The 24110-nt window shown below is 46.3% G+C and overlaps 2 protein-coding genes across 2 annotated transcripts in view; one reads left to right on the top strand and one right to left on the bottom strand.

Annotated features, from left to right (window-relative positions):
- The first annotated feature begins 60 nt into the window (after window positions 1–60).
- LOC128261731 (solute carrier family 22 member 6) lies at window positions 61–3734 on the top strand. Its single transcript, XM_052995564.1, has 5 exons — window positions 61–536; window positions 596–854; window positions 1355–1769; window positions 2291–2797; window positions 3439–3734. The coding sequence occupies exons 1-5, from the start codon at window positions 207–209 to the stop codon at window positions 3608–3610; spliced, it is 1683 nt and encodes a 560-aa protein (XP_052851524.1). The 5' UTR covers window positions 61–206; the 3' UTR covers window positions 3611–3734.
- Window positions 3735–6148: 2414 nt separating this feature from the next.
- Window positions 6149–24110, bottom strand: part of LOC128261697 (uncharacterized) — a 78941-nt gene continuing 60979 nt past the window's right edge. The window contains 8 exon segments of the mRNA XM_052995502.1: window positions 6149–6962; window positions 7020–7031; window positions 7034–7227; window positions 7289–7563; window positions 8115–8369; window positions 8434–8628; window positions 8697–8881; window positions 15196–22266. Of these exon segments, the coding sequence (XP_052851462.1) occupies window positions 6811–6962; window positions 7020–7031; window positions 7034–7227; window positions 7289–7563; window positions 8115–8369; window positions 8434–8628; window positions 8697–8881; window positions 15196–22266 (8339 nt within the window). The 3' untranslated portion in view covers window positions 6149–6810.

Genomic DNA, 24110 nt, shown 5'->3' with positions numbered 1-24110 from the left:
GCAATAAAGCGTCCGCGTTTGAGAGACCCGCCATATAGGCGATAAGACGCCCCCCAAAACAATCTTATCGGATACGGACGGAGACTCAACGTGCGAATCCGGCGGCCACCATGCACTCTTTTGCCTCGCCTCGGCTCGGCTCGGTTCAGATCGGATCGTTTGGTTTTGGTTTAGTCTAAATAGAATCTCAGCGAGAGCACGTCACCATGGATTTCGACCAGATCTTGGAGAAGTGCGGCAGTGCGGGTCGCTATCAGTACCTGATGATTCTGCTGCTCGGCTACATAGCCTTCACGACCACCGTCCACTATTACTCGCAAAACATAATTGGGTTTGTGCCCCAGCACTGGTGCTATCATGAGGCTCTGGCAAACCGTAGTTTCGAGGAGATTGCCGCCGTGTACGCCCCGTTTGGCAAGGAGGCCTCCTGCACCCGACTGGACAAGATCGAGGGTGACCGTTTGACGGTGAGCAATGAGACCTGCCAGCGCTGGATATACAACTATGACTTTGGCTTCAAGAGCATGAACGCGGAGGTGAGACTATGACGGTATAAGGAGCGTTCCATCTCAAAGTATCCCCTCTCATTGAGCAGCTTAACTGGGTGTGCGATGATGCCTACAAGGCGCGAATCGGACAATCCCTGTTTTTCCTCGGCTCCCTGGTGGGAACCTTCACCTTCGGCATGCTGGGCGACAAGGTCGGCAGGGTAAGGGCCGTCATCCTGGCCAATCAGTGCGGATTCGTTGGCGACTTCCTCACCACCTACGCCGCCAACTTGGTGCAGTTCGCTATTTTTCGGTGCATTTCTGGTCTCGCTGCCACGGCAAATTATTATCTGATGTTTATTCTGGGTAAGCATGGCGATATCTCGAGAATGAGAGTATATTTAGGAAAAGCTTTTGCATACATACAGCTCAGAGCCAACAACAGTGTCTACTCCTAATAACTTCCATGAATTCTCATGCTAGGCATCAGTTTAGGTCTGCCAGATGGCATTAGCCTACTGTCTAAGTATCTCCTTTAATTGTTAGAGTATATCAGGCATTGAACTCTTAAATTAATTTAACGTCTGAGTAAGCCCAAGTAATGCCCATCTTTTGGTCTATATGAACACTAGATTTCAGCGTTTAAACAGCCACAAAAGTTTTATTTTCATATTATAACGACACTGCTTGCGGAGACCATATTAATGCGAACGTGCTTCTTTTGGTAATTTTGAGATCACGTATAAAATAAAATATTTAAATTTTTTTAAATATATTGCCATAAAGTAAACATAATTTGTAATAACTAAATTACATTTTCTAGCAACAAGAAATAAACATTAGGTTATTATAATTGAATTTTGCAGTTCTGGAATACTTGGCGCCCAAACTGAGGAACATGGCCATAAGTGGAACTCTTGGAATATGCTTTTGCCTGGGTGCTTTGGTGGCCCCCTGGCTTTCTGTGCTGGCCGGGAACTGGAGGATCTACCTGACCTGTTCGGCGCTGCTCCAACTGGTCGTGGCTCTATTTTATTTTGTGGTGCAGGAGAGCGCCCAATGGCTGATCACTAGGACCAATGTGGAGGGGGCCATTGCCAGGCTGAAGCACATCGCCCATTTTAATGGAAAGGAAGTGAAGGCTGCCGACTTCGAGGCCTTCCGAAGGAACTGCATTGTTAAAAGGAAGATGTCAAATCAACCAGAGCAAACTGCTGGCATTTTCGATCTTATGAAGACTCCAAATCTACGCAAGATATCGTTGCTGGTGGTGATTACATTGTGAGTATTGCAGGAAAGCATATTAAGATTTCAGTTGAAATTTTTTCTATAAATCTCTGTGATCCTAAATATAGGAAAAAACAAGTAAATAATTTGGTTTTATGCTAAAATCAAATATTATTTTATTTCTATTTTAACAAACGATTTAGACAAAGTGTTTCAAAACTGTTTGAATTTATTATATAAATTTTCATTTAAAAAAACAAAGGAATTGTAAGGTTTTATGTTAAATTTAATTTTTATAAATAAAATAATAGCAGGAGCTCGTTGTATTTTTTGTTGAAAGTTTTTTAAATTTGCTAATGAAAATATTTAATAATCATCGATAAAAATAATACTAAATATAAGCAAATATATACTTAACATTTGCAAAAAATGTTACATTTTTATTAATTAAAATGTTATATGGTTAATTTATATATAATAAAATCTAAAATTTCACAGTAATTGAGAAAAATACTTCAAGCTGTGCTTATTATCTTTGTACCACAAAATTAATTTCCCTCTTTTCTAATTTTAAGCATGCTGACTTCGCTGAGTTTCAACACGATTTCTCGAAATGTGGAGGGCTTGGGTCTGTCACCCTTTGTGGTCTTCTCGCTGTTTGCAGTGGTTGTCCCTCCATCCGGATTCATCCAGGGCCTCCTGCAAAGCAAAGTGGGTCGCAAGACCACTGCCTTTTTGGCCATGCTCTGCACCGGACTGCTGTCCTGCGCCCTGGGAGTGGCCCTCTCCATGGATGGGGCCCAGGGCAACGTGACCCTGCTGCTGGCCTTCGCCCTGCCCATGCGGTTGGGCATCTCCATGTGCTACACGGTCACCTCGCAGTTCGCCTCTGAGCTGCTGCCCACCTGTGTGCGCTCGCGGGGAATCGCTGCAGTGCATCTGGCCGCTGCGGGAGCCTCTTTTGTGTCGCCCTACCTCATTCACCTGGGCACAATGCTGCCGGCCGCTCCGTCTCTCATCCTGGCCCTGCTCCTCTTGTCTGCGGCCGTTTGCACGCTCATGCTGCCGGAAACGAATAACAGGTGAGTCTCAAAGGGAATTAAAAGAAGGGCAAAATGTCACTCCAATCTTTGGGGGTTAAGTTTGAGTTTTATTTTCGGATGCCTCATAAGACAGAAGATAGCTTTTGGTTAATTGAAAATGTTTGTATACTCTTGGTGAGGGTATTGTTGATCAGCAATACCAGTCGAGCCGATCTAGCCATGTCCGTCCATCCGTTTCTACGCAAACTAGTACCTCAGTATCTTGTCAATCTATCTAAATGAAACTTTCCCAATTGCAGGGAATATACAAGCATGTACTATATCATATAGCAGCCAAAGGAATAATCAAAATAGTAAATCAAAAATGTTAATGCTCCGTTGTCATTAAATATATACGAATAAACAACAAAATGGAATTGTACATTTTTCAAAATTTGGTTCATATTATATGTTTAACAAATTAGCTGTCATTGGAAAGATTAAAAATGAATAGGAAAATAATAAATAATACAATACAATTTTCTTGTTTTTCAACATAAACACAAATAGCCTAGGACATAGAAAAATAATTGAAAAATTAACATAAGATAATTGATTTTAAATATAAGCATACATATTATTATATTTTTATTTTACATTCTTGTTTGTAAATTATACATATACTTTTTCGTCATTCACAGGCAACTGCCCATCACTTTGGCCGATGGCGAGGCCTTTGGCAAGGGTGAGCCCATGCTGTCATTCGATTGTTGGCAACGGAACGATGACGATGTGTCCAAGCAACCGGCCGAGGAACTTAAGCTGAACCAACTCAATGGGCAAACACAAGTCGAAACGGAAGCGGAAGTGTAGCGAGAATCCCAATCAAAGTATTTCCCCACAGACTGTTGTACCAAAACCCCCATGGGTTTTAGAAAAATAGGTGAACACGGTAGTTGCGAATAGTGTCAATAGATGTGAAGTTTGCTTTATTTTATTGATTCACTGCTGTTCACAATTTATAACACAATTTTAACTTAGCAACTTGTATTGAGCCAATTTATTGAGTTCATCAGCTTTTTTGGAATCGTGTGTGTCGGTATTGTTGCCTTTGTATTAAGTACTTACTTGTAAGTAAAAGGGTCATAAGTATCTTGTATCTTGTAAATGGTTATGTAAACTCTTGTAATTATGTAACGCTTAAATGCCATAAACATAACGGCTACAACTTGATCGTTTCATCCTGCCCCCAATTGCCATAGAAAGTCTTACAAATTCTAGCGTACAATTAATCGGAATCTCAACAGGGATTTCCGCAAAGGTCCGTTCTCTTAGATATAAATGTAAAGTCTGGCGCAGACATGGCGATAAGTGCTTTAGGGGCCCTGTTGCTGGTTGCTAGATTGTACAACTTGAAACTAGAAAGACACCCAACCAAGCCAATCAGGTATTTAGGCTTTACACAGAGTTTCCCTTCAACTATTTATGCTTAGTTATGGTAAGCATAATAGTTGAATGTAAAATGATACCAAAGGGATCAAAAGATTGTTCTCAGGGCAGTACGGGGCAATACAATCAGTGTCACCTGTGAATCAACTTAGTTTAATGCTCGTAGGAAGGCAACCGCAGCGTTTTAAAGATCATCATCTATTACTATGTATATTTGTGTATCTTATGTGTGTATTCGCTAAAAAGTTTTCTACATTAACGCAACATGTGTATTTTTTTGGGGAGGGGGCTTGCCCGATCAAACATATTCTTCTTGGGGCTTATATTCAATAACTTTTCACTTCGTTTTTCTATGAGCAATTCCGGCGAATGCTAACAAATACAATGGGTACATAAATATTTCTGATATCAGTATCTGTAACTATAATCTGTGTATTTGCCTGGCATTCAAGCGGACACGTCGAAAACGTCAAAAACGTTCTATAGAAATTTCCTACCAGTAGTGGATCCCGATCTCTGCGAACTGGGCCTAATAACAAATATTCTTCTCGAAACTCTTAAGACTACGGAATGCTTGTAAAGGTGTTATTAGTAATGTATCTCAGTAGATGTATATGTATAAAGTAGGTAGGTGAGAAGTCTGCATCGCATCCATAAACATGCATAATCAACACTAGTTCACAATAGTTCAGTTGAATCCGAAATGCACGTACACAGTAAAATGGTAAAAATATCTCTCATATCATAGTTCTCTCGCGACCTGAGACTGAGTACGGAGGGTACTCGAGTATCCTATATTCGACTATATAGCACCATCTCAGTGAGTAAGTGGATAAGTAAAGACCGGGTGGCAGTTGTTAAAACACAACCGCCACTCCTCCCGCGATCCTAAGGTAAGTGATATATTGGATTTAGGTGGTAAGTACATAGTAAGTAGTAGAAAAATATACATGTAGTAAACATTGAAACTTTGGAGACTTTAGAGGGAATAAACTATGGCTACAGGAGTGTGTATATATGTATGTATATAAGGTGTGGGTGTGATTGGGCTCCCAACAAAATGTATGGCTAGATTAGGGAGCCAACCAACAGCAAACGCTTCAACCTTAGATTATGAACTATATGTGGGTAGATTTAGTATCTGTGTTTGTGTGTGTGTGTGTGTTGTGGTTTCCTACTTGCGCTTTCTATGCTACTAAATACCAATTATTTTTGCAATATTTGCTGCTTATTGTTTGACATTTATCATATGCTGATTTAGAGAAAGTATTCTATGTCTCATCCAACTCCAGCCATGTTCTCACATTGATTTCCATAGCTTCAATATCAACATCGTAATCAACTTCGTTCGTGGCGAGCCGTTCTAGCAAAGTGTGTAAATTTATGTTCTTCAACATGATCATCACCAAATTTTAGGCGTGTGCATATTTGTGTGTTTCGAAAACATCGAGTATAAAAGACAAGCGGTATTTAGGCAACGAGTGATTCAGCAATTTTCTTTTATAAAAAACATCTTCTATAAATTTGTTGTCAAGTATCATTCAACTTTAAACATTACTTTGTATTATCGGTATTATATTTACGAACATGGTAAATATCCACTTACACCAAAAGCATTCATAAGACTCGTTTTTGTATTCTTAAAAGTGATTTCTCTGAAACAATTCATCTTATAGAGCTGCCCTACGACCTAAAGGGTAATAATACGTATGCCTATATAAAGAGCACAATTATCTAGGTTTGAAGGGGGTGACATCTTTGGCTGCTATGGGAATTGATTGATTCATTGATTGCTGTGGTGGGTTCCTACCTTCTCAGGTAGTTGGTGGCATGAAGCTTAGCTGGATTTGCACAATGTTAGCGATATGTATGAAGTCAGGATAGATATATGATTGCATACGGATTAGCATGCAGTTAGCTTAATGTCTAAGAAACGAAAGAAGGGAAAATAAACCAAAAATGTTGAATTTACAAAAATGTTATTTGTATTTCTCGGATATTATGGATAGTTATACAAAGAAAGCTTATGCCTCGATTTAACTAGGTTTTAACCGTACATTTAGTTGTAGTTTTATCGTAGTTTAGCGCATATAGTATGCCAATTGCGAATGCCTCTCAGGGGGAAGAGAGGGGGAAAATACACACACATACAGACTTTCTTAATATCTAGGCAGCCCGACCTTGGGGCTTCATCGTTTTGCTTTACAGTTTTAGTTTTTCTGTTTATCTGCATCGAATAGCTGAGAATTGCGCTTACAATTAGTGCCATAAAGTTGATAAGGTTTTTGCTTAGTTTGTCATGTTTGTCTTGATTACTTTGCTTTTTGTTTTGTCTTTGTGTATCTGCGATTCTGGCAGCGTCATCGCCATTTACCGACGTATTCGAGTATTCATAAGTCATCATTCCACACGCTTAACACTAACTTGTGAATGTTACAATCGTTTTGCTTTCTTATACCGCTAGTAATGCTTCTCAGAGTCGTAGTGATCGTTAATTGATAATTATCGCATAATTAATACAATACAATACAATACAATGCAGTGTGCCGTCTTGGGCAATTCAAACTGCGAGTTTGGGGTTTGTCCTGGCTCTAAACAATAAGTTACTAATCTTCAAGATGGGCCTATGGCAAGTTGGCTCGAACGCCATCCAAAGTGGAGCGCAGCACCAAGCTGCCCTCCACCCAGAAGTTGGGCCGATCCAGCATGTTCTGCCACAGGGATAGCTCCTTTCCAGTGGCATCCATCCACTCCACTTGGCGGCCATAGCTGCGACCTGTTAAACAAAGGGGTTTAATGGGATTTCAGATGGGCTTTGATGATCCAAACTAACCTGTGCCCAATGAAACCGAACGCCGCCAACAAACTCATTGCTGGCCAGGCGATCGTGATCCCACACGGTTAGCTCCAAGGCGCGTTCAGACAATTCCTCCAGGGAGACATCCTCGTACACGAAGGTATAGTTCCAGCTGGGATGCAAAGTGCGCTTCACCACCGGCGTCTTTTGCTTGGAGCTCCGCGTGCGATCAGGCAATAGATAACTGTGAACAAAAGCAACACAGTTAGTTAAATTGGTTTAACGTAATTTATTTGACAACCCACCTCTTGCAGAAGGCATCGCATGTGCCGTTGGCCTTGATGGGACTCAGGTGCTTGGCCTCCTTGACCAGCACATGCAGCTGGCCTCCCTTCGAAGTCTTATCCGATTTGGAGGCCACCGACTTGATGCTGCCTCCGAACTTTCGCAGGTTGGAGGAGCTGCCCGTTAGCGAGGAGCCACGCGAGAAGAACGACGACTTGATGCTCTCCGGTGGAATGTACTTTAGGCCCACGACAATGTCGCCCCTGTACGTGGCCACTTCGTCGAAAGGTTCGCTCTGTAAAAATTTTGAAAAATTGAGTTAAATTTGGGTTTTTTTTTATAAATTTAATATACTTATTTATTTATTTGGTAAACAATGATAAGCTTACATAAGCCTAAAATTAGCTTACATTTTGGACAGTTCGAGGTTATTTAATATTTTAACTGGAAGAATGCTAATCAGTATTTCGAATGATAAAATTATTTTTTTTACTCAGAAAATCTATACTTGTAAATTATTTATTTCTAAATTTAAAACAATCAAATTTTGCTTTATACAAAAGATAGTCTAATGCTTCCACTAACATTGAAAACGCTATTATTAAAGACTTAACTGGCAAAAAGTGTTTGGGAGCTCTCATACTTGTATTAACATGTTGTATTTGTAAAAGTTTTTGATATTAAAATTCTTGCCTGATTATTGTATAACAAAATTCAGTAATTAAATTTGAAATGTTGACCAACACTTTTACTGGAAAACTTTTGCAGTGAAGTATAATAAAAAAATTACTTTTACCTACCACATTTATTTTTAAATGCTTTGTGGAAATGGGGTTTAAAACTTACGCGCTCTTGGAGGAGGTACCACTGCGACTGGGGATTGTCGAAGAGGCGGCCCTGCAAATTGACACTGACTTCGCCCAGGAAGTCGTTCCGCCCAAACATGTCCGAGTGCCAGACCGTGAGCCACAGAGTGCGCGACTCCAGACTGGAAATGGGCGTGTGGAAGCGCATCGTCTCATCGAAGATGGGATTCAGAGTGTGCTTCTTGACTTTGGTTTTGCGCTTGCCGGCCTTGGACTTGTCGGGCAGTAGATATACCTAGTCAACATAAGAATCTATGATTAGTATATATAGTAAGGAAATAAAAGGTGATGGAACCCACCTTGACATAGGGATCACTGCGGTTGCGCTTGGCATCAACGGCAGCCAAGTCCTTGCAGCGCACCACGTGGATTTCCAGGGCGCTCAGCTTGTAGTTGTACTGCATGGCGAACTCCACCTGACCTTTGACCACCACGGTGCCATAGCGACCTTCACCGGCTCCCGAGTAAACGCTGGCCATGGACTCCGAACGCACCTATCAAAGGGTGATTACACATTGTAATTAATTAGATTCTGCTGGCCTGATCGGTGGGTTTCACTTACCCCCAGCGAGCTGAGACTGCTGCGGTTCTGGTGCATGGCCACCAGCCGATCGATGTCCTCATCCGACTGGGTGGGCCACGTTTCGCTGGAGGCACGCGACTGAATGGGACTGCCGGTGCCATCTGCCTGCCGCTGTCCAATCACCGGCGATCGAGTCAGCTCCTCGGCGGCCACTTTGGCCTCCTCTGCAAAGAGAAAAGCCATCAATTAGCACTCGAGTTTTCCACAATTAAGGCTAATGGTCTATGTGAGCCGATGATAAACGATCCCATAACGATCGATGGAAACTCTTGCGTGGTGTTTTTAGCTAATAGACAGCGTTGATAATAATAGTTTTCAAAGCCCCCCCTCGCACTTTTCTTCAGTCTTTTATTTCATATGTATTTCATATTAACCCGATTTAAAATAAAAATGTGCTGGACAACTATTCTGGGTTAAGATTGGAGTGTTATGGGTAAAAGAATTTACATATCTTTTTGTATTTAGCTCACTTTGAACATTAAAGTTATTAATGGGCATATATGAATTTATAAATAAAATAAAATAAAATATAATAAATTTAAAAAAAATAGATCGTGGGAGAACCAGCAGACTACTATAAATAGACACTTTTAGAAAATGAACACATATAAAGTTTTTTCTGGTGAAAAATGAGACAAGATCTGTGGAGGAGAGCAGCTTGGGGCATCGGTGCAAGGAGCATGCAGTTGGCTGTGGCAGCCGCCTACCTTGCACCGCTACCCGTTCCTGCTCCGGATGATCCTCCGGCTCAGATTGCGCCTCCTGCTCCTCGCTCTCCACGAAAGTCACGTGCAGGGGGGTGCGACGGTGGAGGATCAACGATGCCCTGCCCCCAGGAGCAGCCACGGCAGGCAGATCCTCCTCGAGCGTCTCCAGAAACCTGTCCGAGTTGGACCTCAAACTGTCGTCCCAGGTCCACGCCCGTCGTTTAGCTACAGATGGCGAACGCAGTTGCGGAGGAGGCTGCTGCAGTGGCTCCTGGGGAACGGAATCGGGATTCGGAGTCTCTTCGACTATTTTCTCACTTTGGGCGTTGGCCGCCGCCTCGCGTTGCTTCATCTCAATCACATAGGATGCCACCTTGGCATCGATATCGTCATCCTCCTCCTCGGAATCGTAGTCGTATCCAGTTTTTCTTTTGCTGCAACAGTAGCAGAAGAATGGACTTTTCCTTGGCTTTCCGCCCGAACTGCTCCAGTAGTCCTGATAGTTCCTTTGGCGGCGCCTTTTTTTCCACCAGCATTGGCTAAAAAGACGACGCCACTTGGACTTGCGTTTGAGTTTCCGGCATCCATCCTCAGATCTCTTTTTCCTCATGCGATTTAGCGCTGCATACTGGATCTTGCCAGCTGAACTGGTGGGGAGTGAGGAGCCAGCCGGCTGGGCCCTCACTCTGCCATAGTTGTGCACTCGAGCCAGCGGAGCAGGTGCAGCCGAAGCTGGCTGGGATTGCTTGGCGGAGCTGGTCGCAAACACATTGTAGTTGGCGGCTTCTTTCGGCGCCGAGTTTGCCGTTCGCCGCGGGCCAATTAAACGAGTCACTTGCTTCATTTTCTCGATTTCTCATTTCACAATTGCGCGTTTTGGTGGCAAGATTAATTGGTGACCGCTTTTTTTGGTGTCATCCGCAGCCGACTGCAAATGTTTTATATCACTTTTGGCGCTGCCGTTTCGCCAACCAGTTGACAGTTGTCATCTGATGAGTTTCTCAACTGCCTACACCGCGCAACTCTTTGTTTCAATTAGAAAGGTTTGAGCTTTGGGTTTTTATAGCCAAATTAAATTGGTCTCAATCGTAAATATATGTGTATGTCTATTGCAATAAAACTATTACGTTGAGTAACTTTTAAATACGTTGATTCAAGGTCTGCTTGGTTTAAATTTAAGCCAATGATTGTTAATTTTGCGCCTCTTTATTAGAAGTGTAATCAATTTTTTGATTTAGGATATACTTCATTGAAATCACAGACAAATTTTATAGAATTTTTTCTCTTTTTCATTTTCTATAATTCAATTTAAAGCACATTGTTCTGTTAATTTAAATGAAAAGGGTTGAACTTGAGTTCCAGCCGATAAAATAACTTCCACTTGTTATCAATCAGATAAGGCTGATAATAGTTTGTTTTTATGTAGGTATAGCTTTTTATAGCGTTTTTCTAGATAACGTTGAAAAATGCATCAAGTGATAAAATCGATAGAGTACAAACTAATGGAACGTTTTTTGAGTTAAGAAAAAACCCATAAAAATTCAATCAAGGTAGATACAAAGTGTTATTTGCTTTATTGGTTCTGGTATTTCACCAAGCCGATAAAAAAGCTTCCACTTATTATCTCCTAGATATATCACAACAGATATGGTAGATAGTGAATTATTTTTGAGCAATTTGCCATAGATTGCTGGCCCTTTGATAAGATGCCTGGCGACACGCAATCTTTGGTCGTTCGGACACGTAATTGGCACTGTGGCACTTGATCGCCGCTTAAGAGCCCCTAATCTTAGATAGCCAGCACCTGAGCCATAAAAGCATTTGCATGACCCACCGCCAGCAGTCAATTAATTAAGTCGAAATGTATGGCGGCCCTGAACTTGCCACAACCTTCGGTTGGTGACCAAAGCGAAGGTGTGAAATCGAAGGGGAGCAGCAGACAATTGAGGCAGTAAGCCAATAAAAGTGGGTCAGATTACACCCAGAGCGTTTAGAATGGCCTAGCGATCCGTTCGCTTTGCAGTTAAACAGAAAATATCCATTAAAACGGATTTAAGGACCGTCATAATGTCTGCACCGGGTGCTGGAAATTTGAATTTCTTTTATGCAGTCACGAATTGTTGACAAATATCTCCGACCCGTCAATGTTTTCATTTCGTTTTCGCTTTTTATGGCACTTCTATAATTTCCGCTATGCTAGCACAGCGCTCAGTAAACGTGAGCGAGAAGGCCAAACCCCAAGAAGCACCGATGGAAAAAGCAGCTAATACCAAAAACCCAAAGCGAAAACCCGGCGAACTAGAAGTCAAAGTGAGCGAAAGACTTCACTTTCACTAACAGCGATCGGTTCGCTGGAGTTAAGATCGGAATTTGCGGCGCCTTATAGAGCACATCGTTGCGGCGGAGCTCCAGTACCGTTGGGCGATTCAAAGCAACTGATCCCGGGTGCGAAGTCAGTGCCAGAACCCCAAGAACAGAACATGGTCAGGGCGAGCGCAAATCTAAGTTTTATTCAATTATTCAAATATTGAATTGTGGGGTCGCTCGGAGGGCGCCTAGCCAATGAAAACGCAATTAACAAGAGCCAGTGGCAAACAAAAGCCGCAAGAGGGTTGATCTTGGGTTGATCAATAAAGAATTATTATTATTATAGTACATATGTGTGATAGAAAGGTTATTTGTAACAATAATTAAAAAAAAATATATGAAAATTTCACCCAAAATAGTTAAGCTTTTGTGCCAAGAGTTACAGAATTTATCTCGCGATTATGCTATTTTTTTAAAGTAAATTCTTGAAAATAATACAAAAATAAGTACCTAAGAAATGTTAAGATAAATGCAAATCTTCACCTACGCAAGCCAAGGATAGTCTCACATTATTTTACCTAGGTAATATATCAATAAATTGTACCAAGGTACAAGTATATAGGTACACACCAACACAGGGTATAAGGACCCATATTTTGTGAAAGAAATAATTTTATAATAATTCTTTAAAAAATATTACTTTAAGAAAAACCATATATTTTAAATAAATATTTTGTACTACTAAATGATATGATAATTTTCCCTAATATGACCAAATCTCTTAACCCAAGAATGACAGATCTCTCCTCGCCAACCCATCGAGATTTGCAGTAAGGCAGTGAAAAATAAAGACACATTCCGTCTCGCATTTCTGGGTATACTGTCTCGGCTGTGGGGCAAAAAGGTTAATTTAATTATTGGGCCAAACTGAAGAGAGATCGGTGGACAACGGGTGTCGCTTACAGGGTGATCTTCCGCTGGCAGTTCCATGCCATCCCCATTCACATTCAATATTTCCGCCATGCGGCTGCGATAATTGCAAGTCGGTTCGATTTGCATAATTGTGGAAATCGTTTCACTGCAATATTATTGCATGCTTGGGCCCCCGCTGGCGGCAGTGTTTTGTTTTGGTGCGAAACACTTAAACGGCTGCCGGATGGGCACGGACATCGTGGCGGAGTGGAAAATGGACGTGGACACGGAGCACGGACCACGGACCACTTCCGCACTCCGGCGGTGCAGCGATGCACGAAACTAGATGTGGAAAGCCCACATTTAATTCCCCAGCGAGCCTCTTCTGGCGGCGATGTCACCTCCTCGTGGCTCAAAAACATTAATTGTCGAAAGCAAAATGAATAATTGAAATAATACAGGAAACGAGCCAGCAATGCTCTTTATCAACGTCAAGAGCTTAAATACGGAACGGGTGTACAGAAGTTCAATACTGACAAAGCGTTTGGTGGCTCCGGGTTAAAGGGGCACCTATTTAATTGTGTTTTGGCCAAGACAAACGAGTTGGTTGAACTGGAAATAGAAGCTGTGTAAACACAACTGTTTTTAGAGATGGCAACGTGAAAAAGTTGAATGATAACCTTGTTGCTCCATTACCTAAATTTAATTCTATGCATCAGCATTGAAAGTTTCTGAAATTTAATAAATATTTTTGCATGTTCAATCTGGAGCCTATAAACGCTTAGTAGTCTTTCAGCGGGTTAATGTGGCGGAACGCTAACTGAATTATCAAAAGAAAATATAAAAGGCATTTCACCGAAATGAGTTTCCATACGATTTCTCTTTTAATGATTAATAGCTTTCCTCGATGGAAAAAATTCATGATTACGATATAATTTTAATTTGAATTATATCAAACTGTAACAGATTTTACCCCATTTTAATTGTTTTCAGGCAATGCATGTTTTTTAATGATATCTAATTCTAACTTTCCTAAAGTATTTTTTTAATATTTTATTTAAGTTTCCCCATTTTTTGTGGAACTTTGTTCTAAGCACTTTAAGGTGTGTCTCCCATTTTGAATGTACTAATCCACTACAGCTTACTCAAAGCAAACATCATCCCCCATCTCTAGGTGACACTGCAGAGTTCAAAGCCCGCCTGCACCCAGGTTTTTGAGTTTCGAGTTGGGGATCCATTGACCAAGTGGTATATAATTGTTGGCCACAAAAGCGAAAACAGCTTTTCGGCCAAATAGTAAATAGAGAACAGCCGCCCCCGCCAAGCGGAACAAAGCCCCATCCACGTTGTACTCCACATCCACACATTCAAGACCACATACATCTACACTGACTACGCAACTGTGCGAAAATCGCTTTAGACGCTAACTGGAACTGGAAACCGAGCCGCAGTTGGCTCTGAGTGGAGCGCTTAATATGGATACAGTTAATTGACCTTGATTGAGTTTATTTCGGGTAAAGCAGTTGTCTGCGGAACCAAATGTCTCCATTCGCGGCAGTGTGAGTGTGGATCTATGAGTTGGCTTCCCGGGTTAACCCACATCAACATCATCATTATGGAAGGTTTGTGGGTGGAGAAGGAGGCGCAACATTCCCGGGATTCCTCAGCCCCCAGCCTAATCAGCATAAAATGGTCCAGGGTGCGGCTGCCTTCTAAGTTTGATGACTGGCTTTTTAGGGTTTTATAAATAGATGTATGCTTTTGTCAAAATTTCAGAACTTACTATTCATGGTCCTTCATATAATCTTGTTTTATTTTTTAGTTCAAAAGTAAATTTGTCTTTAATTATATTTTTCAATTATTGATTTGACTATTATAATTCAAATTAGTACAACCAAAAAAGAAACTGAAAGTTTAGTTTTAATAAGTGTGCCATAAAAATAATCTACAGAGAGGATTAAACTATGAGTATTATTTCAATACTAAATAATATAACCCCTATACTTTTTAGTTGCATTTATATACCGAATAGTCTAAAACTTTAGTCTAAGGCCTTTTTTAAACCACATAAGTTTCATTTTGATAATTTAGTAGTATTAATTTTATACTCATCTTACTGATAAATAATTCATGCCCAATAGTTTAAAATTCATGTAACAATAGTTTAGTTTCTATGACAAGTTTTCTTGGGTGTATGTTTACTTTGCATTATTAACCAGTTACTGACATTTATTTTCTAAGTTTTTTTCCAGTGCAAGGCACCGCCTTAGGTCACCTGCCTCCCAGTCGTCTAAGGATCAGATTCCCCCAGGACTCCTTTGACGGCAAATGCTGAACTCCTGCCACTTGGTGTGAGGAATTTTTCATTAGGAAGGAAGCAATTTCATGGCCCGTTATTTGAGCCCGCCGGCTGACGCTTGTGCGTGTCCGCCCAGGAACGCATCACCCCACCTGGATCCACCCCAATCCAATCCCCTGATTTGGGAGTGGCCATCACCAACCCCGAAAGTATGGCTATGCATAAGGTAAAAATTAGACGTGGAGCAACTCACCCGCTGACATGTTGAGACGTTTGCGCGCATCGCGTTTGGAGTAGAGGAACTGGAAGCCCGCGCCTAGTTTTTTGCCACTGGAAGCAGTTCCGCCCCCTCCGCCTCCTCCTCCACCACTGACAGCTGCCGCTCGAGCGGCCAATCCTGGCGAGCGGTACCTCGCACTCTTGGCACTGCCAGTGGCGGAAACGGTGGACGAGTTGGAGGGCGTGTGGTTGAGGGCGCTCTGCGATTTGGTCTTGGGCGTGCTGGTGATGGGTACGCCACCCGCCGCTCCGCCGGTGGGCAGCCGGGGCAGGGAGTTCGTGCTGGCCACCACCTGGCCGCAGTTGAGACTGCGTGGAAGTGTGGATCTGGCGCCGCCGAACTGATTCGAGGCTGCCTCATCGCTGGAGTCCGTTTCGTAGATGGCATCCGGCACACTGGAACGCCGCACATCCTTGGTGGAGTCGCCGCCAAGCGAAGATCCGGCGGATGAGAGCCACGGCTTTGCGGGGGAGGACTCCAGCTGGTGGTGGTGGGCATCGCCGCCGCCAATGCTGCCGCAGGAGCGCACCCGATCCAGCTGCTCGCGGCTCAGGCTCTGCTGGTGCTGGCTGAAGAGAAGGTCGCCTGCCGATCGGCGCTTTGCCACGGCCAAAGCGGACGCAGACGACGAGTTATCCCTGTCCAGTTGGCTCAGCTGGCTGAGCCTCGTTCTGCTGTCGCCATTAGCCAGTAATGCCGACTCAAAACTGCCGCGCCACGAGAAGCGCTCGTAGTCGCTGGCCACGCCGCACTCCTCGCCGGCGTTGTCCGCGTGTCCGGGTGCACCGGATCCGGATCCGGCCCCGACTCCAGATCCCCCAGCTCCCACTGGTCCTCCCGGATGATGGACAGTGGCCTGGTGGTGCAGGTGGAGGTGGGAGTGCGGCGCGATGCCGTCCAGCAGGAGATCATGGGATCTGCTGCGCAGCTTCAGCTGCTTGATGGGCATGGCCCGCAGCTGCTCCTCCACCTCATCCTCTTCGTCCTCCGTCGTGGTGGCCGAGATCTTGGCCTGCAGTCGGCGGTGGTGGCGCTGGTTCTGCGGCGACGGAGTCGGTGTCTCGTTGCCACTGCTCACCTCGTGCATCAGGGCCACCAGCCGGGTGCCAATATGCTGCATCACCTTTGCGAACAGTTGTGGGGATCTCTCGGTGTTCGCCTGCTGCTCCGCCTCCTCAACCTCCTGGGCAGGCTCCACCTTGGGCTCCCCGCCCGCCGCCACCTTGCTGAAGGAGGCCACCAGCTTCTGGTAGACCAATGCCTCCATGGGCACACTTTGACTCTCGTCCAGCAGTCCGCCGTCGCCGCGATCGCCCTCCTCGTCGATCTCGAACTTGTTGATTATCTGCTGGCAGCTGGCCGAGATCTGGGCCTTCAGCTGGCCCTTCCGCTCGCCGCCCTCGAGGTCCGAGCTGGTGTAGTCCGAGGAGTCGTACGAGTCGGACCACGTGTCCTCGCTGCTCAGGTACTCCACAATCTCGCGCACTTGCTCGTCGTTGATGCCCGGCACGGTTTTCATCAGTCGTGTCAGCTCGTTCTCAAAGTAAGCCAACTGGGCTGGCCGGGATTTGGCCAGTCTTCCAGGCTGGGAATTGCCCTGATTCTGATTCTGGTTCTGGTTCTGGCTCTGATTGGGCGTGGTGGGCTTGCTGCTCTGCTGGGCATTGGCCGTGGCCACAATCAGCGTCTTGAAGAACTGCCTCATCTTGCTCATCATCAGGTTGGTCTCCTCGTCGGAGCTCCAGTTGTTGAAGCTGTCCTTGCGCACCAGATTGGGCAGGGTGAGATTCCTGAGTTGGCCAGTGGTCATTGGAGCAGCTGCGGCCGCTGCTGAAGTGCTGGGCTGATCCATCTTGGCCAGACTGATCTGGCTGTGGGACAGCGGCTCACGATCCTCGCTGATCTGCTCCAGGGCGGGAGTGGGGCTCTTGGGCGGTTCACAGTCCGGCGCCGCTTTCAGCAGATCGTCGTTGCTGCCCACGAAGCCACTGTCGCGGCTGTGGTGGTGCTGCTGCTGCTGCTTCTTGGCCTGCGACTGCAGCTGCACCTGGCCACTGGCGCCGGGCGTGGGTGTGCGGCACTCGGAGGGCTCCAGCTCCAGGTGCAGTTTCTTCTCGTCGAGGGAGTCGTGGCGCTTGCGCAGCTGCTTCTTGCGCTTGATGGTGTCCGAGGAGGAGCCATCGGAGGCGCCGGCATTGGCCAGGTGCAACACCGTGTCGTCACAGCCCGCCTCCGACTCCGAGGTGTCCTCCACTGTGGCCGCCGATGCCGATGCTGTCACTGTGGCATCCAGCGTGTCCGCTTCGGGCAGCAGCAGGTTGTCCAGCGAGGAGTTGTGGCTGCGGGGCGTGCCTCTGGCCCGCACCAGTCGCTTCCTCCGCTGGCTGGGACTGGGATGCCCCTCGCTGTCGCTGCCCACACTGCCGCCACTCTCGTCGCTCTCCGCCTGCTTTTCCGCCCCACTGAAGCCCATGAAGCCGGATAGGAAGTACTTCTCCAGGCGCGAGGAGGCCAGATCGGAGGCGCCGCCGCCACTTTCTAGTAGCTGATCCTCGTGAGGCAGCGAGTCCAGGCTCTCGGAGCACTCCGAGCTCACCTCGGAGGCGGTGTCGTCGCCGCGCGTGTCGATGGAACTCATCACCCGGCCGTCGCCCAGGCCGAAGAAGAAGTACTTCTCCAGCTCGGAGGCACTCAGCCGATGGTGGTGCTGCAAGGTGCGCTGGCGCCGCCGCTCGGCCAGGTCCTCGTCCTCCAGCTCGCCATCCTCGTTGTCCGCCCGCATGGAGGCCACCTCGCTCTCCTCGCAGCTCTCCTCCACGATGGTGTGCAGGGTGAAGTCGATGGCCGACCTGTTGTAGCCCCTCAGCTCCTCCTCTCTGTCCAGGTAGCCATGTCGTCGGCTGCCATCACCCTCGCCCTCCGCGTCCTCGGAGTCCGTGGCCGTGGGCGTCGTGGTGGCCTGGCTCAGCTCCTCCTCGTCGTCGTCATCCTCCTCGCCCCGTTGGCTCAGCTCCTCCACCCAGGAGTCGTCGTCCGCCAGGCCGTCCTCCACACTGGGTTCCGGCCCTCCGGCGGGCGGCGGTTCGTTCAGCGAGTCCACACTGTACGATTCGCGATCGCTGCTCACGAGTTCCGCTGGCTCCATGGCGCGTAATGAGTCACCCGCAAAGTTCTGGCCGAAAGTGTTGCTGCTGGACGGGCTTTTGTTGCTGCCGTGTATGTTGCTGTTGCTGCTGTTGCTGTTGCTACTGTTGTTGGCCATTTCGTAATCACCAGCTGCTGCACTTTCATTGTCTTTGGTGATCATGACCAAACTGCGATACTTGGCTGAAAGTGAATTTTTGGGCGAAGCCAGCTCGCTGGGCATTGTTGCAGATGTGTCAGGTGTTGCTGATGCTGCTGCTGTGGCTGCTGCTGCTGCACTTGGAGCACTTTTCTGATGGCTACCGAATATTTTGTCGTAGTCACACTCTGCGTTTTCACCACTCACATTGGAATTCACACTCACTACGTCACTGCCGCTATTTCTCGTCTTTTGTGCTGCGAAAGCGTCATTATTATTATGGCCAAGTTCGATGTTGTTGTTGTTGTTGCTGTGTTCGTTATTGCTATTATCGTTGTTGCTGTCGTTGCCGCTGAAGAGCGCGGAGCGTGGGGCGACCGCAACGTTTAACATTTCATTTTCGACTGGCGACTCCGCCGACTCCGACTTCGTTTCGAAGCGATATTGCTGCTGTTGCTGTTGTTGCTGCTCGTGAGCGTGATTGAGAGCGACAGGTAGACAAGTGCTCTCTTCTACCTGCTCAGGTGCCAAGAAACTCGTCGTCGTCGCCGAGAGTGAATCCAGCGAGTAGTCGCTGTTTGTTTCGTTTATTTTGCATGCTTGGCTGCATGTGCCGACCCTCTGGATTTGCTCAGCTGTTCGCCCATCCACCAGTTTACAATCGCTGTGGCTGTGGCTGTGTTTCTGACTCTGGCTATTGCTGTTTGCCTTTACCTGGTGCTGTTGTTGTTGTGGCCGCTTTACCTGCGTGCAGGTGGGGTGGTCATTAGCAGTTGCACTTTTCCAAGAAGGGCTGCACTCGTCGGGCTTCCCCGCAACCGGACTTTGGGTGGCAGCCACATCAGTGCCCAGTGACGATGCCACGGACAGCTGCAGATCCTCATTGATTTCGGCCACTCCCTGGCGCAGGCGTTGCAGTTTCAGCTCTAGCTGGGAATTCTGCTTATGCAGCCCCAGCAGCCGGTTGACATCGTTGGAGATGCTGTGCAGCTCCTCGCAGGCGGCCAGGGCATCGCTGCGGCGCTCTGATTGCTCCCCCTCCACATCCCCATCCACATCCCCCTCGGTGTCTGGCAGCGATCGCATGTGGTGCAGCACCACGCCGGCGGCGGCGTCGTCTGTCTGCCCGCCCACCACCACAATGCAGTTGGCCAGCTCATCGCTTGAGTTGGCAACACGGCGTTCACTTTCATCATCGTCACTCGATTGGCAATCACGTGCAGCCGGCGCCGCCTCCTCCGCCGTCTGGGGCTCCTCCTCTTCAAGGGGTTTCACATAGTTGAGTACTATGCCACAGTCCGTGCGCTCTGTGTCCGTGTCATTGTCGGAGGAGTCTTCTAGATTGGCCTCGGAGGAGGACAGTGAGTCCCCCTCGGTGGAGGAACTGCGACGCACTCGCACTCCCGGCTGGCGGTTCACTATGAACACCTTGTTGAATCGCCTTCTCTTGGGCCTGCGATCGCGCACGGTGCCAGTGTCATCGGAGTCACAGGACTCCGAGCTGGAACTGGAGTTCGAGCTGGAACTGGAGCTGGAATCGCTGGTGGTGCTGTGGTGGCGATGCTCCTGCTCCTGCTGCTCCGGTGCTGGCAGCTCCTCCTCCTGCTGCTGCTGCTCCTCCATCATGCCTGCCACATTGTAGCTTCTCTGCGTGGTCTTGCGCGGTTTCTTTTTCAACTCCTGATCCTCCTGGCTGCTATTGCTGCTGGCCTCATCTGGACTGCTGGCCGCAAAGCTCTCGCTCAGCAAATGGGCCGATGCCGATCCCGATGCCGATGCCTCATCGGACATCTTGATGTTCTGTATAAGTCGATTGGAGGACAAATTCTTGGCAATCTCCGCTGTCGCCCGCTGATCTATGTGCTCTGAGTACTGGGCTCTGGGTTTGGGACTGGGAATGGGCATGGTACTGGCACTTTTAGCCACATTTCCAACAGCATTTTCGACTGCAAGTCCGCCGAAACGAGTTATTACCGCAGGAGCCGCAGCTCTAGTTGCTGTTTGTGTTTGTGTTGCTGCTGCCGCTGCTGCTGCTGCTGGTACTTGATTTTTATGTATATTCGTTTCGTCTGCTGCTTCCACTTCTTCGTGGCTGTTGTTACTGGCCAGGTAGGTTTGTGTTGTTGCCGCTGGCTGGGTTTCGCATAGATTTCGGCTCTGGTATTTGCTGGCCACTCTCTGAGCGGTTCCCTTTGTGAATGTCGCTGGTGTTGCTGTTGATATTGCTGCTGCCGCTGTGCTCTTATCTACACTGGCAACATGTGCCTGAACGGCGGGCACTGGCAATGTGCCGGTTTTATCATAAACATTACACAATCTACCCGTTGTGGGCGTTGCGTTGTTGCTGTTGCTGTTGCTATTGCTATTGCTGCTGCTGCTGCTCTTAGTGTTGCTGTCGTCGCTCTCGCTGTTGCTGTTGTTGCTGCTGCGACGCGCGTTGCTCGTTTCTTGTTGCTCACCCGTCGGCGAACGCGACGCTACTAAACTTGTTGGCTTTGGCTTTGGCTTGAAAGCATTGTTGGCCATTTGTTGATATTGCTGCTGTTGCTGTTGTTGCTGTTTGTATTGCTGCTGCAGCGAGTTGGCAGCTCGCAATGGACTGGCCAGTGTTTCCAGACTACGTCCCGCCGTCCCATAGCCAGAGGTACTAGACGACGAGGAGGAGGATATGGTGGAGCAGAGGGACTGCGTCATCAGGGATCCCAGCGAGGCGCTCAGCTCCGGAGCCGAGGACTTGAAACCCCCCAGCCCCAATCCGCGCAAGCGTTGCGGCACGGGCGGCGGAGTGGTGGGCAGTTGCTGGCAGCTTTTGCTGGTCACCGGCGGCGTTGCGTCGAACATGTTGCTGCTGGCCGCAGCAAATTGCTGCGAGTAGGCTGCAACTATGGCGGCAAACTGCTGCTGGTGGCCAGCCGCCTTCCAAAGTTGCTGCAGGCTGGCGGCCAGCTGCTCGTCCTGCTCCAGCAGAGTATTGCCGCTGACTTCGGGCCAGTTGGGATAGGCGGCCATGGGCACGGGAATGGGCACGGGCACTGGAATGGGCACGTACTGTGGCTGCTGCTGCTGCGGCTGCTGGCTGGGATTGCAGTTGCATCGGTTGTGGCTCTGGCTGTGATGGTGATGGTTCTTCAAGAACCGGGTCTTAATCCTGGTCTTCATGCTGAGTGGATGCGGGGGTGGTGGCACGGGCGGGGGTGTCTGATCGGAGCTTGTCTGCGAACTGCTCTCGGTGTTCAGGACGAACTCCTCGTCGGTTCCCGTGTCACTCTCCCTGATCCTGGGGCAATAGCTACTCCTCGGCTGCTGGGGGCGTCTCTGCACCAGGGGGGAGTCACTGTCGCTGGACTGCCGCCTCACACGCGGCGGTGGAGTGGGCGTGGCCCGGGCCGTAGTGTACGCAATCATTGTAGTGGTGGTAGTCGTGGTGGTGGAGATCATGGAGGGCTCAAAGTAATCCCAATCGCAGTCCTCCACATTGCTCACAATGCTGTGGCAGTGATGGGTGGAGCAGGATGAGTCCGTGTCATCCCCCTCCTCTTCCTCTTCCTCCTCCTCCTCACCTTGACAGGACGAAGATGAATCCGAGTTGAGGAAGACGAGCTTGAACTCGTCGGCTTCAACGCTGTACTGCGACTGCTGCTGCTGGCGTCCGTGCTGCGTGGAACACCTGAAGTCTAGCTCCGATGACGACGACGTTTCCATGGTATCACCCACTCCTCCTCCGACGATATCACCGGAAACGACGGACAGCTGCTGCGAGCCTGCGGAGTAGCGGGGGTGTCATTTTGGGCACACACAAGTTCGGAGACAACCACTTTGACGTTGACCAACACCACGAAGAGGTACGAATACGCAAATACTGGTTATAAGCACCACACAACCACACACTCAGGTGAAATACTGGTTAGCCGGAGGGTGAGTTTTTCCACACCAAGTTAGAGGTTACAGATGTGTTAAGCACTAGTGCGGGTGGTTGTTTTACAAAAACTTACGGCTAGCATGGGTTAAGCTTGTATGGTTACACCGAAATACCACAGATATTAATAGATACTAAAGGTTACGAACACAAAGGCAGCCTGTTCAGCGGAGTGTTAGTCATTTTATCAACCCCAATTCGCAGATTGTTATCTAGGCAGTGAATTTGTATCTGAGTGCGGTTGCTGCCACACACCTTATTGAAATACTATAGTTGCAAATCGAATTTGATTGCGCTTCTATAATCAAGTCATTAAATATACCAGTACTCAAGTGGAAATATTCCCCATAGACCGAAACAAAAGTCGCCCATCTTGTTATGACAAATATTTTTTATAGTTTAAAAAAATAATCTTAGTAGAAACGTATAAGTCCAAATATTTTGTATTCAATTTAAACATTTTCCCTTTGATTTTCGCACATTGCGGTGTTTAGTTATTTTAAATATGATATTAATACAAAATTGTTTTATTTTTCAATTGAATCTTTTCGGATTTGTTTTAAATATATAAAAATTTAATTTAAATTAATTTAACTCCAACAAAATGCATTTAAATCAAGTCGGAACTAATTGAAATCTAATATTTTTCACATTAATTAAGAAATTTAATATTAAATCATGTAATTTAATTTGCATTGTATTTAATATTATGATTTCATATTTAATTTTATATTTAATAAACATTTCGAAGCTTAATAGTCAGATTATTACTTTATTTATTATTTTACTGTTCCATTTTTTTATCAGTGTAGGTTTTCACTTGAACTCCAATTGTAAAATGTAGGTGTAAACAACATTTATTGTTTGTAAATTTCTCATTTACACTAAATAACAAAATCAAAACAGTTAAATAAGCCGAGCGACAGCAGCCCCATCAAATAAACTGATTTGTTTCCAAGTAAAAAATCTAATAAATATTTTAAGTAGGACAAGTACGTGCTTTCAGGTCGCAATTGAGTTCACAACCTTAAATTAACCAAGCCCATAAGAAAGGGAATGTTTTTATTTATCTCATTTTTTTCTTTACCATCCTGACCAAAATTGAATATTCCAAAACTCATTTCCCTTGCCGTTCAAGCACTCATCTTGTCCGGAAGCAGTTCAAAGACTCTTGATTGATTATGATTGCCAAGCTTTTCTTGCCAAGACAAGGACTAGCAAAAATTTGCCGAAAAGCTTTTAAAGTTGCCAACATCGCTATGTCCTTATCGACCCCTCCCCCTCCCTTTCGCTTGGATGGGTGCACAAACAAAATGTGCAACAGCCGGCAGTCGGCGGATGCACGTAGCGTCAAACCCTGGTAGCCACAAAGTAAACATTTGAACAGCGCTCTCCCTGCACCATGTACACTTCCTTCCTATCACTTATTTTGCACTTGGAAAATTTCAGAACAAAATAAAGGCCAATTTGATCCATTAATAATTGGTTGCACTGTGTTCCAAAATTGTGACCTTTATTTTTGTTACATTAATGCTTTTACTTTTTAATAGATTTCGGTGCGCACATTTCGTAACTGGCCACAAAAATGTTTTATCACATTAGCGTTTTGAGAAAATTAAATACCCTTAAACTAAATAACGATTTTAATCAACTTGACCATGTGTAACTGGTTAATTTTTTTATATTTCT

The sequence above is a fragment of the Drosophila gunungcola genome, chromosome 3R (genome assembly GCF_025200985.1).
Source record: "Drosophila gunungcola strain Sukarami chromosome 3R, Dgunungcola_SK_2, whole genome shotgun sequence".
Lineage (NCBI taxonomy): Eukaryota > Metazoa > Arthropoda > Insecta > Diptera > Drosophilidae > Drosophila > Drosophila gunungcola.
This window is presented reverse-complemented; position numbering and strand designations above follow the sequence as displayed.

Bases quoted from the DNA above. Each gene is read 5' to 3' on its own strand.
- LOC128261731 (XM_052995564.1), top strand. From the start codon at position 207: ATGGATTTCGACCAGATCTTGGAGAAGTGCGGCAGTGCGGGTCGCTAT. The intron at 1,770-2,290 runs GTGAGTATTGCA...TCTAATTTTAAG, and splicing joins TTGCTGGTGGTGATTACATT to CATGCTGACTTCGCTGAGTT. The intron at 2,798-3,438 runs GTGAGTCTCAAA...CGTCATTCACAG, and splicing joins CTGCCGGAAACGAATAACAG to GCAACTGCCCATCACTTTGG.